General features: G+C 34.0%; 1 protein-coding gene across 1 annotated transcript in view; it reads left to right on the plus strand.

Moving 5' to 3' along the window:
* Positions 1-12,295, plus strand: part of LOC124355294 (protein O-mannosyl-transferase 2-like) — a 40,368-nt gene that overhangs the window by 14,513 nt on the left and 13,560 nt on the right. Inside the window, exons 7-11 of the mRNA XM_046806370.1 lie at positions 3,137-3,343; positions 5,105-5,256; positions 6,299-6,387; positions 7,424-7,572; positions 8,864-9,020. Coding sequence (XP_046662326.1) covers positions 3,137-3,343; positions 5,105-5,256; positions 6,299-6,387; positions 7,424-7,572; positions 8,864-9,020 — 754 coding nt within the window. The remainder of the gene's footprint in view (positions 1-3,136; positions 3,344-5,104; positions 5,257-6,298; positions 6,388-7,423; positions 7,573-8,863; positions 9,021-12,295) is intronic.

Consider the following 12,295-nt stretch of genomic DNA (forward strand, 5'->3'; position numbering starts at 1 on the left):
AAGTACAGTAGAACCCCTCATATCCGGCCACCACGGGACCGAGCCCCTGGCCGGATAACGATTCGGCCGGATAAACCAACCTACAGTACACAGCACTTGACGAAACAAAACAATTGTACTGTACTGTACTAACCGCACTGGAAATAATCAACGAACTGTTTACAGGTTAAACCTATTAGCTCAACTGAGGACAACACAGGAAAATGTAAACAAATAGATACACCAAAATAACGCAAGAGTCGTGGGAGACTAGTGCGTGCAACTGCACGTCTGCAAGCCGTGGTAAATAAATTTCGATATTGGCTTCCGGGAAGTGGCCGGATAAACCGAGGTGCGGTAAAACCGAGGCCGGATATGAGGGGTTCTACTGTATCTCCTTTTTTTATACATGGTTATTTATTGTTTTTATATACATTTTTATAGTTTTGAGTGTTCTTATAACACATTCACTAAGTTCACGCGTATTACTAAAATAAAAGTAAAAGTATGTACTTTTTCAATTATATATAAATGATGAAATAAAGAAAGTTTACAGGATTTCAAAAAATTCTGAAGTTATTATTTTCCTGTGGAGCAAAAACAAAATAATAAAATAAAACAGCTTTTAATTATAAACATGATAAATTAAGTGGAAAACAAAATGTATATTGTAATGTAAAAATCTCAAAATGACTCTAAATTATATACTGTAGCTAAATAAAAACTGTATGATTATCCATGAAACATTGCAAGATAATCAGTGTATATCTTCTTTCAACACTGCATTAGCAACAAAATTGTAAAACTGAACATTCAGAAGTTAAAATCAGTTCAAACCATAAGGAATTGTAGTATTACATTTGAAATGCTAATTCATAGCTATATCATGAAAACGTGTGTAATCAAGTTGTTTCTACTACGTTTAGTTTCAGGAGCTGCAATTAATAAAAATTTGAAAGTTAACATAAAAAGACAAAGTTTACATAAATGCGTTAATAAAGACTATGCATTTATAAAATTGCATTCACAAGAAATATCAAATAGTTTGTGTGCAAATATTATATATATATATATATATATATATACAGGGTGCGGCAGCATAACTTCCTTTTTTAAAATGCGCGCCATTCAGTTAGTTGATGTCATAGCGGAGCACTAGTGGTCTCATTCAAGAGGGGGTACTGTAAAGTTTTGTCCCGACACGGTTCAGTCGCCATCATGCGTTGGAATAGTGAGGAGCGTGCCTTTGCCGTTGAGGCCTACTTTTCAAGCGGATGTTCGGTTATTGCAACACAGCGTGCATTTCGGAATCGCTTTAATTTAGCCCCGTTGGCTCCCGTCCCAGACCGCAAATCAATTGTTACATGGGTCACTACATTCAGACAAACTGCAAGTGCGACAAAATGAAGAACTGGAGTCCCTCGGCCCATTAGATCACCTGAGAACATTGAAGCAGTGAGAGCGTCAATGTTGCGATCACCACGGCGTTCTGCGCGCAAAACACGCATCTGCCCTTGGGACTATCCGATCGTTCTGTGAGAAGAATTCTTCGTGATGATCTTCATTTTCATCCCTATAAGATGGCGATAGTGCAGGAAACTTTCAGAACGTGACTTCAATTCTCGGATGAACGCGTGTGTGAGCTTCTTCTTGATGTTGTTCCCGAGGGTGCTATTGTTTTTTTTTAGCGATGAAGCCCATTTTCATTTGTGTGGGTCGGTAAACAAACAAAACATGCGCTGCTGGGCTGACACCAACCCTCGAGAATTGCATCAAAGGCCTTTGCATTCACCGAAAGTCACAGTTTGGTGTTCAATTTCCTCAGGTGGAATTATTGGTCCCTGGTTTTTTGAGGAAAATGAGGTTACAGTGACAGTGACTTCGGACCGGTATGTAAACATGCTACAGAATTTTTTTTTCCCACGGCTAGAAGATTTGGATTTGGGGGACACTTGGTTCCAACAAGACGGTGCAACAGCACACACTTCGAGAGCATCGATGGCTGTTTTTAAGGGAAAACTTTCCAGAGCGCCTTATCTCAATTAGAGGCGATTTGGAATGGCCTCACAATTGACACGCTCTCCCGATCTGTCACCTTGTGATTTTTTTCTATGGGGTTTTTTGAAATCCTGTGTTTATGTGAACCGTCTAAGAACCCTACAAGATTTGAAGACCAACATCCGAGAAGAAATTGCCAACATAACACCTGCTACGCTAACAAACAGTCATGAAAAACACCAGAAATCGGCTTACGCAATGTATGGAGAATGGGGGGACGTCACCTAACCTAACAGATTTGATCTTCAAAACAATGTAAATAAAAAACTTTAGACATGTACCTACATTATAAAAAGTAAATAAATATTTTCTGATGCATACAATAGTTTTTATTGAGTTTTGAAAAAAAAAGGAAGTTATGCTGCCGCACCCTGTATATATATATATAAGTTTTTAAATTATAATAAACACAAAAACATCAATAATAAGTCAAACTTATTACTATTTGGAGTAGGTCTTAAAGTCGCAATGTGTGCTAGCCACTGATTTTAGCACCTCATCAATTAATAAAAATAATAACTCCTGCTCACAAAGATTAACAGGTAACAAACCAAAACTCTTGATCTTTCTCCTGGTATAAACAAAATGAAACCAGAAATATAATAATATATCATTTATAGTTAAAATTTTAACCCAATGTTTTCTCTTGGCTAAAAACGTTCTGAATAAAAAGCTAACTTTTAAAATTTAAAAAACTTGAAAACCTTAATTTATAAAAAAAAATAATCAGTTGGCTATTTCACGTAAAAAGGCTATAATTGTGTTTGCCACTATTGAGGTTTAAAGTGAAATTATTTTGAGTTTTATGAGAAATTAAATTATTTTTAATTGTTGTACTTGATTTACTAATGCTAAATATATTTCAGTTGGAAAATAGTTATTATAGTTTTGCATTATAAATACATGAAATATTCATTTCAAATAGTTTTTTATGTGATTTGAAACAAGTGCTGAAACCTCTAAAAGCAAGTAACCTCTAATACAGTCAAGTTTTGTCATTTGGACTGTTTATTGATGTATACCTATCACACCTTTGAATATTATCCTTGACTTTCAGAACACTCTGTTTACTTATTTAAACAATGATTTGATTTCAAAGGTTACAACGTACACACACAAGGATGACAATAACCGCTGGGTGGTGAAGAAGTACAACAAGGAGGTGGACAAGGAAGATGAGGTGGAGCTGGTCCGGCACGGGGACTTGATCAGGCTCGAACACGTTGTGACACGTCGAAACCTGCACTCTCACCGGGAACCTGCTCCTGTCACCAAGAAACACTACCAGGTCACTGGATACGGTGAGGTGAGCGTAACTCTTGACTAACATTATTTGTTTTTATTTTATAATTTTTTTAGGAAAATATATAATTTGATATCAGATTTAAAACTTGTATCGAATGGAAGAAACACATGGGGTGGAAATATCTGAGGTTGTAGTTATAAATACTTAGGATTGTAAAGTTTAACTGTGGCAAGGAAACTTACAAGCACCACTTCTAGGTCAGACTGCCACCTTGCTTCCAAAAATAGAATAAGTAAGAATAAACGTAAACGTTATCAAGGAGTTGGCCTAGTGGTTCCAATGTTGTTTAGAATATTACCTACGAAGAATAATAATTAATATAACATAACAATTTACTTCCCTTAAATGTGGACATCGACTTATAGCCTACCAAGTATGCATAGTTGGTTCAAAATTTTAGTTGTAATCTCAAGAAGTAAGAAGAAAGAGAACTTAAAGTAGAATTCTCTGAGAGAAAGAAGAATTCTGGGACATGCTTGAAACAAAATTGCGACGGAATTAGCCATTTATCGAGACAACTATATAATTATGACAACATGGTCTCGTTAGAAAAATATCACCACAACTTATGTCCATTCCAATCTGACAAATAAAACATCACCACAGGTAATTTACTTTACTATGTACAAATTTAGTTTATAATATATTTAAAGTATATGTCTTGCATGAAAGGGCTAATTTATAATACGAGAAATGTTAATTTTACTTACGGACAAATTGTGCGAGTTGCATGGCAGCAAGATCTTCAACTACAATACCTGTCAATTAGGTTATCAATCTGCCAAGAATTTTGTTCCAAAGACATCGGAAAAATAATAATAATAACCAGTAACAAGTATTTTTATCCCGATGCTTGTTTTGTATCACCCACCGTAATTACTGCAATGTTTTACAATTCCTTTCTGCAATGATTGTTGAGCTTCGTTCAAGGAAATCAATGAGAATAAACATCCTTATTGTCCCAGAAACAGTTACCATAACCTTTCTGGCGGTCTGAGTTTGGAAACTTTTTTTATTTAGTCTGAGAATGAATGTGCCCATGTTCCATAGACAACCTTTTCATCTCACAATTACCACACTTCAACACCAGATATGATACGATTGAGAATATCGTCAATGTTTACTGTTAGTCTTCAAGGAAATTCAGCAATGCAGCAAGCATTTGTTCTTTTGTAGTGTTAAGTACGAATTTTTGGAACTCACAAGTGCCGGGGTTTCCAGTCAAAGTGAGAAAAGTGGCAGAGATAAAACCTAAACCGCCCGATATTACTTCATGATTTGTTGTGAGTGTAGAAATCATTTTACTCCAAGAGGACAGCTCTAGTTCCTCCAGGCTTATGCCAAGCTAGTTGCTAACATCTGTTACTTTCTGGACAACCCGTGTATAATACCAGAAATAAAGATAACCGTCATAAATATTCTTTGTTTAAAGTTTGTTACTGACGATGGAAGGTTTTAAAGGATAACAGGATTTTCGGATGTTTGCCATCGTTATAGGTTATAAAAGGTATAACACGTTTCGAGGATTGGAATTCCAATAACAATGACAAATGTCCGAAATCCTGTCATAAATAACTGTATTAACCCTTTGAGTGCCAAGTATATTTGAGTGGGTGTACTGAAAAGTCCTTTTGAAGGTATTTTGCAAGGTTTCATAGAAATATATTAATTTTTTACTATATTTATATTTTTAACTTACTAAGTTTAGATGCCTTTCTGTACTAGACGTACCTATTTAACTCTGTTCCTTGTTTGCGACAGAACGGGACAGGAGACGCAAACGACGTGTGGATGGTGCAAGTCGTAGGGGGAGTGGAGGGGGACATTGTTTCCACGGTAACAAGCAAGCTGAGACTTGTACACTTTCTGCAACATTGCATTCTCACATCCAGTGGCAAACAACTGCCTAAATGGTAATGGCAGAAATTGTTTTCTATTAACAGTGTGAATAATAATCCTTTTATTTTACAGCTGCATTTACAATACAAGTTACTATTTCATAACTTTTTTATCAAACTTAGTTTAAAAGTTTTCAGCCTTATTTGGCGTAACTCTTAATGCCAGTGTCTAGATAACCAGATGTTTTAAGGACACACATAAATTGCCGATTAAAGTAACTGGAGGTCTTAAAAACGTACATAAAATCCAACATGTGGCTTCCCAAATATTACAAAAATATACTAAATATATGCATTTCACATAAATTCAAATACAAAATATACGTTCTTTCTGTTAATCAAGTTATATGCTGCACAATCACAGCTGATCAATCAATAACAGTAATGATAATCAGCAATCTACATGGACAGTCGTTAACTTTAAAAAACTGTATTTTTATTTTAAGAGATAAATTGATAAAAATTGGTAGATGTGTTGAAAATAAAGTCTAATTTTAACAATTTTAGTAAGTGTGAGATTTTGTTTAACATTGTTGTATAAAATACATCATTTTATAATACTTCTTCTGTGTGCTTTTATTATTTAAATATTATTATAATGGCATGAGACTCAATTTAATGAACAAAAATGTAAATGTGTCATGTGGCAAAATATTTGAGAAAGATTTCATGTGATGTTTGATTTAAAAGATTATTATTACAAAATATACTGTACGAAATTGTATTATGTTGTAATTGTACTAAATTGCAACATAATGCTCGTTTGGAAAACAGAATCGATACCTTCCACCAGGTGGGTTATCTAAAAGAAGTTTACTTGTACAATTTAATTAAATTTTCTGTTTCTTAACATTAAAAAATTTTTTCAAAATATATCAATATCAAATCATCTTTATTCAAGAATTTTCATTATGTACAGAATGGCAAAAAATATATATATATATATATTTATTTATTTATTATATAAGAACAACATTATTAAAATGGTTTTTTAACTAATAAAATTCATATATAAGTTTGTAATCTAGTTTTTACAGATAATTTTGATTATTTACAGGGCTTATGAACAACAAGAAGTTTCTTGCAATCCAAACCTGAGAGACAAGAACGCTATCTGGAACGTTGAGGATAATATATTTGCTAAATGTAAGCTATTGCTAGTTTTAAGTTGTTTAAATAACTTTTTAATCAACCATCAAAATTCATTTTCAAATACAGTGGGCATTGCAACATTTATTGTTTTATATAAAAACAACAAACAATAAAACTTGTATTTAATCCTTAGGCGTGATTTCATGTGATTGTCTTGGTCAGTATTCTCTTCGCGCTGCAGCAGTTTCACACGAACGCCACATTTTAATGTAGATGGGCTTCTTATGCGATCTATCGCTGGTATTTAAAACTAGTTCAAGCGGTTATTTGCCTCACTAGATAAAGGACAATCCATTGTTTCTAAAATAGTTTTTCCAGTTATAAATTCCAACTGTATTTAATTTATACTTGTTTTAACTGATTATATGTGTCTAAGTATCAAAATAGTTAGAAATTTAGTCATGATTATCATTTGATGTTCATCATATCCACTCGATCTTTTATTTATGAGTGAATCTATTATTTTTCCACCTCTCTTTGTTGATCTATTGGTCTTAAATTAAATTTTGACTTTATAAACATTACATTACCAAAATTACAATCCATATCAGGATTTACAGGCAGTCATTGAATACATACATCCGGATCTTTCACTCTGTTCACAAAATAATCGTTAAAAATATTTGCAATGAACTTTGGATCTGAGACTGTGTTATCTCTATCCACCTAAGAAATGTTACTGACTGCTTCCGTGTCCTTTACTCCCACATAGGAATTTATCAATTTCCATAGTTCTTTTTATATTAGTTGATTTGATAATTTTCGTTTTAGAACGTTCAAATTCATGTTTATAATCTGTCTTTGCTTGATTTAGTTTGAATTTTAACTTCAAGATTTTACAATATTATTTATTTTAATGAATTATATTTACTCGCATAAATTTTAATTCTTTTGAAAATGATTTCTTGAAAAATTCAATCAATCATTCATAATTTACTTCTCTTTAACTTGAAATCAAACCTATGAATTTCAACAGTGAATGTTTGATAAATACAAGGCATATAAAGATAATTTCTTGAATACGTTTCAGTGCCAAATGTGAGTTTTGAGGTCTATGCTCCGGGGTTCCTAGAGAGGCTGATAGAGTCTCATGCTGTCATGCTGCAGGGTAATGCTGGTCTCAAGCCTAAGGAAGGGGAAGTCACGTCCAGACCGTGGCAGTGGCCTATAAACTACAGGGTATGGTCACATAGTACTATAGTATTTTGTGCTATTTTATATTTCTTAATTAGACTTGATAGATTACATTTGGTTTAGATTAGATAATTTTGATGAAATGTGTGTTTATTTACATTGCAGAAATTTGCATTCTGTTTTACATTCTGTTCTGAATTATATAGTTTTTTAAGTAAAAATTGCTGTTGTTCTCATATTTACAGTAAATTTAAGAGGTTCTTTTCTTCTTAATAAGGCACTTCTTAATTTTCTCAGATTAATAAAAAAACATAGATTAGGCGTTTTAATTTAATTTGATATATTATCTGATTGCTGTTTTATTTTTTGTAAGAAATTTATGTAATTTGGAACCTCTTATCAGTTGTTGCCTTAGAGGCCCTAAATCTTTCTTCTCAGAGTCTAAATCATTAGTTTTTGAGATGCACTAACTAAAACTAAAAATTGTTTATCTTTTGTTAAAATTTTATGTGATTTTGTGTAATCTTCTATTGTCATAAATTTATTAGAGAAATCGTGCAATTAAGTTGTAGTTTAGTTACCTTAAGCTATTTCTAGGTTAGTTTGTCAGCCTAAAAATGAAAATAAACATGATTTTGTTATAATTTTTTGTAATATTTTGATAAATAGTACACCTAATTTTTGTTTGTAACAAAGGAGAAAAATAAATATTTCTTTATTTTCTTTACAACAAAATATTTAATTGTTAAAACATATGACACACACACACACACACCACAACACTTGTATCATACTATTTTGCACTCATTGAACATTAATGTAATCAATAATGGTTTGATTTATAGATCCAAGATCCTAAAATTGTTTTGATCTGGTCAACATCAGATGTTACCAATACTAGAGTATAGAATTATTTATTTTTAATATTCTTTAAAACATAGCATTGACGAATAAAATCTATACATTAAAAAATTATCCTTTGCAGTTTTGTGAGTTCAAAATGTACTGAAATATTAATGTAAATTGTCACGTACATAACATTTTTCCATAAATATAAATTAATACATGTGAAGAAAAACATTTATTTAGGTTGGATCTGACGCATAAGTTCAAATGTTACAATTAACAAATTGCCTTCAAACATGGTTTTTTTTTACTGGGGCTAAAAATTAATTTTTTTAAGGAAACCAAAAATTGGGTTATCCCAATTAGAAATTTGAATTTTATCAAGTAGATAACCATTGGAATTATAGATATTGTCACAATTTCGGGCATTCTCTCTGCAGGAATATTGAATTGTAGGAAACTGACTGACTAAATTGAATTGGTGTTCTAGGGTCAATTCTTCTCCGGCAGCTCGCACCGCATCTACCTCCTGGGCAACCCAGTCATCTGGTGGTCTAACCTGGTCTTCCTAGTGTTGTTCCTGTTTGTGTTCCTCTGTAACGTGATCAAGCACCAGCGAGGTTACCCTAGTCCTCCACACATTGCAGGTCAGTCATCTGGTGGTCTAACCTGGTCTTCCTAGTGTTGTTCCTGTTTGTGTTCCTCTGTAACGTGATCAAGCACCAGCGAGGTTACCCTAGTCCTCCACACATTGCAGGTCAGTCATCTGGTGGTCTAACCTGGTCTTCCTAGTGTTGTTCCTGTTTGTGTTCCTCTGTAACGTGATCAAGCACCAGCGAGGTTACCCTAGTCCTCCACACATTGCAGGTCAGTCATCTGGTGGTCTAACCTGGTCTTCCTAGTGTTGTTCCTGTTTGTGTTCCTCTGTAACGTGATCAAGCACCAGCGAGGTTACCCTAGTCCTCCACACATTGCAGGTCAGTCATCTGGTGGTCTAACCTGGTCTTCCTAGTGTTGTTCCTGTTTGTGTTCCTCTGTAACGTGATCAAGCACCAGCGAGGTTACCCTAGTCCTCCACACATTGCAGGTCAGTCATCTGGTGGTCTAACCTGGTCTTCCTAGTGTTGTTCCTGTTTGTGTTCCTCTGTAACGTGATCAAGCACCAGCGAGGTTACCCTAGTCCTCCACACATTGCAGGTCAGTCATCTGGTGGTCTAACCTGGTCTTCCTAGTGTTGTTCCTGTTTGTGTTCCTCTGTAACGTGATCAAGCACCAGCGAGGTTACCCTAGTCCACCCCACATTGCAGGTCAGTCATCTGGTGGTCTAACCTGGTCTTCCTAGTGTTGTTCCTGTTTGTGTTCCTCTGTAACGTGATCAAGCACCAGCGAGGTTACCCTAGTCCACCACACATTGCAGGTCAGTCATCTGGTGGTCTAACCTGGTCTTCCTAGTGTTGTTCCTGTTTGTGTTCCTCTGTAACGTGATCAAGCACCAGCGAGGTTACCCTAGTCCACCACACATTGCAGGTCAGTCATCTAGTGGTCTAACCTGGTCTTCCTAGTGTTTGTTCCTGTTTGTGTTCCTCTGTAACGTGATCAAGCACCAGCGAGGTTACCCTAGTCCTCCACACATTGCAGGTCAGTCATCTGGTGGTCTAACCTGGTCTTCCTAGTGTTGTTCCTGTTTGTGTTCCTCTGTAACGTGATCAAGCACCAGCGAGGTTACCCTAGTCCACCCCACATTGCAGGTCAGTCATCTGGTGGTCTAACCTGGTCTTCCTAGTGTTGTTCCTGTTTGTGTTCCTCTGTAACGTGATCAAGCACCAGCGAGGTTACCCTAGTCCACCCCACATTGCAGGTCAGTCATCTGGTGGTCTAACCTTGGTCTTCCTAGTGTTGTTCCTGTTTGTGTTCCTCTGTAACGTGATCAAGCACCAGCGAGGTTACCCTAGTCCACCCCACATTGCAGGTCAGCCTGTATAGTATCTCGTATATATGAAAAATCTCAATAACTTAAGTACCCAAAAAATAAAAGTTACTTTCATTTAAGCTAGTTTTTGTTTTGGTTGTAATTTTTAATTGTTTTATATTCTAAATTTGTACACTTACATAATACAATTTAGAACTTGTCAAGTTAATGGTGCTAAAATGTTTCCCCATGTACTCAACAAACTACTTAAGATGCTCTTATTACATTTAGGTACACTTATATTTTAAACTCTTAGACAAATTTCATGTTTCAGAAGCCATGTAATAATTCAATTCTGAATCCTAAAAATTACAGAAATGAATATTGTATTTTACTGAATATTTTTTCCAATGCATTGAGATACGAAAAAATAGTGTTTTCAACCCAAAATAATTCAAGAGTGTTTTCAACTCAAAATAATTCAAGAGTGTTTTTAACTCAAAATAATTCAAGAGTGTTTTCAACTCAAAATAATTCAAGTGTTTTTAACTCAAAATAATTCAAGAGTGTTTTCAACTCAAAATAATTCAAGTGTTTTTAACTCAAAATAATTCAAGAGTGTTTTCTACTCAAAATAATTCAAGAGTGTTTTCAACTCAAAATAATTCAAGTGTTTTCAACCCAAAATAATTCAAGAGTGTTTTCAACTCAAAATAATTTAAGTGTTTTTAACTCAAAATAATTCAAGAGTGTTTTCAACTCAAAATAATTCAAGTGTTTTTAACTCAAAATAATTCAAGAGTGTTTTCAACCCAAAATAATTCAAGAGTGTTTTCAGTTTTCAACTCAAAATAATTCAAGAGTGTTTTCAACTCAAAATAATTCAAGAGTGTTTTTAACTCAAAATAATAAATTGTGTCACATAAACAAATTTATTTTTAAATCGTTAAACTTAAATCCAATATTCAAGATTAATTAAACTGAAAATGACTTATTTTATGGACACATACTAAAATTAATTAATAATGTTGTTACTTTATTCAAAACTTTTAAATTCTATTCTATACTTTAAGAGCACACTGTATAATAAGTTATACTGAAACGACCTTGCCTGGGTTACTGTGTATAACTGCTTGTTTCTCATTATTTGTCCATGCACCACTTCCATTGTTTGTTCATGTCCATATTTGGTTTATTTTACCAAAAGTTGTTCAAATTCACATTGAGACTCATTGTGTGGACTCATTGAAAACAAATGTTACGAATTACTAATTAAAAAAACATCTGGAGGATGATTAGCATTTGTGAATTTCTGGAAAACTAGGAATTAGATGGGAATTTGTTTGATTGGCAATCGGACTATGATTTAAAAAAGGGTGAATTAAAATAATCTTCTGAAAGAATTTTAATTTTTTTTTCGGTAGTGCAGCTAGCTGGTCACTAAAACCTGACAGGCATTATTCAACATCAATAAATTAATCTTTTCAACAGTATGTTATGTTATGTTACGAGTAAACTCTTCTTTCGATTGCTTTCAAAATTAATTCTTTTTCCACTTGGTAAATTGAGGTTACCATACATTTTGTACAAGATGGGTACCGAAAATCTTAAAAATACAATAAAAATCAGCGTATTACTGCTTCATTGACATTTTTAGGTACTTACGAAAAAGATGGTGACTCGCAGCTCGATCGAATCGTTACAGGAGACGAGACTTGGGTAAAAAACGTGAATTGCGAAACCAAATTACAGTCTACGGAGTGGGGGCACACACATTCCTCCAAAAAAAACAAGGAAATAAATGCATGCAAACATTTTCAGCACAGAAGATTATGGCAACTGGTTTTTGGGACGGGAAAGGAGTTCTTCTTGTTGATTCTTAGATCATGGTACAACCATAAATTCTGTGAAGTATTGTAAAACCTTGTATTTTTGAGGGTAAACAAATTATATAAGCAAAATAAATTTACATTGTAATCGGAAAAAAATACATCAGTGTTTGCTAGAAGCAAG

Source organism: Homalodisca vitripennis, chromosome 1, assembly GCF_021130785.1.
Source record: "Homalodisca vitripennis isolate AUS2020 chromosome 1, UT_GWSS_2.1, whole genome shotgun sequence".
In the NCBI taxonomy this organism is placed as follows: Eukaryota; Metazoa; Arthropoda; class Insecta; order Hemiptera; family Cicadellidae; genus Homalodisca; species Homalodisca vitripennis.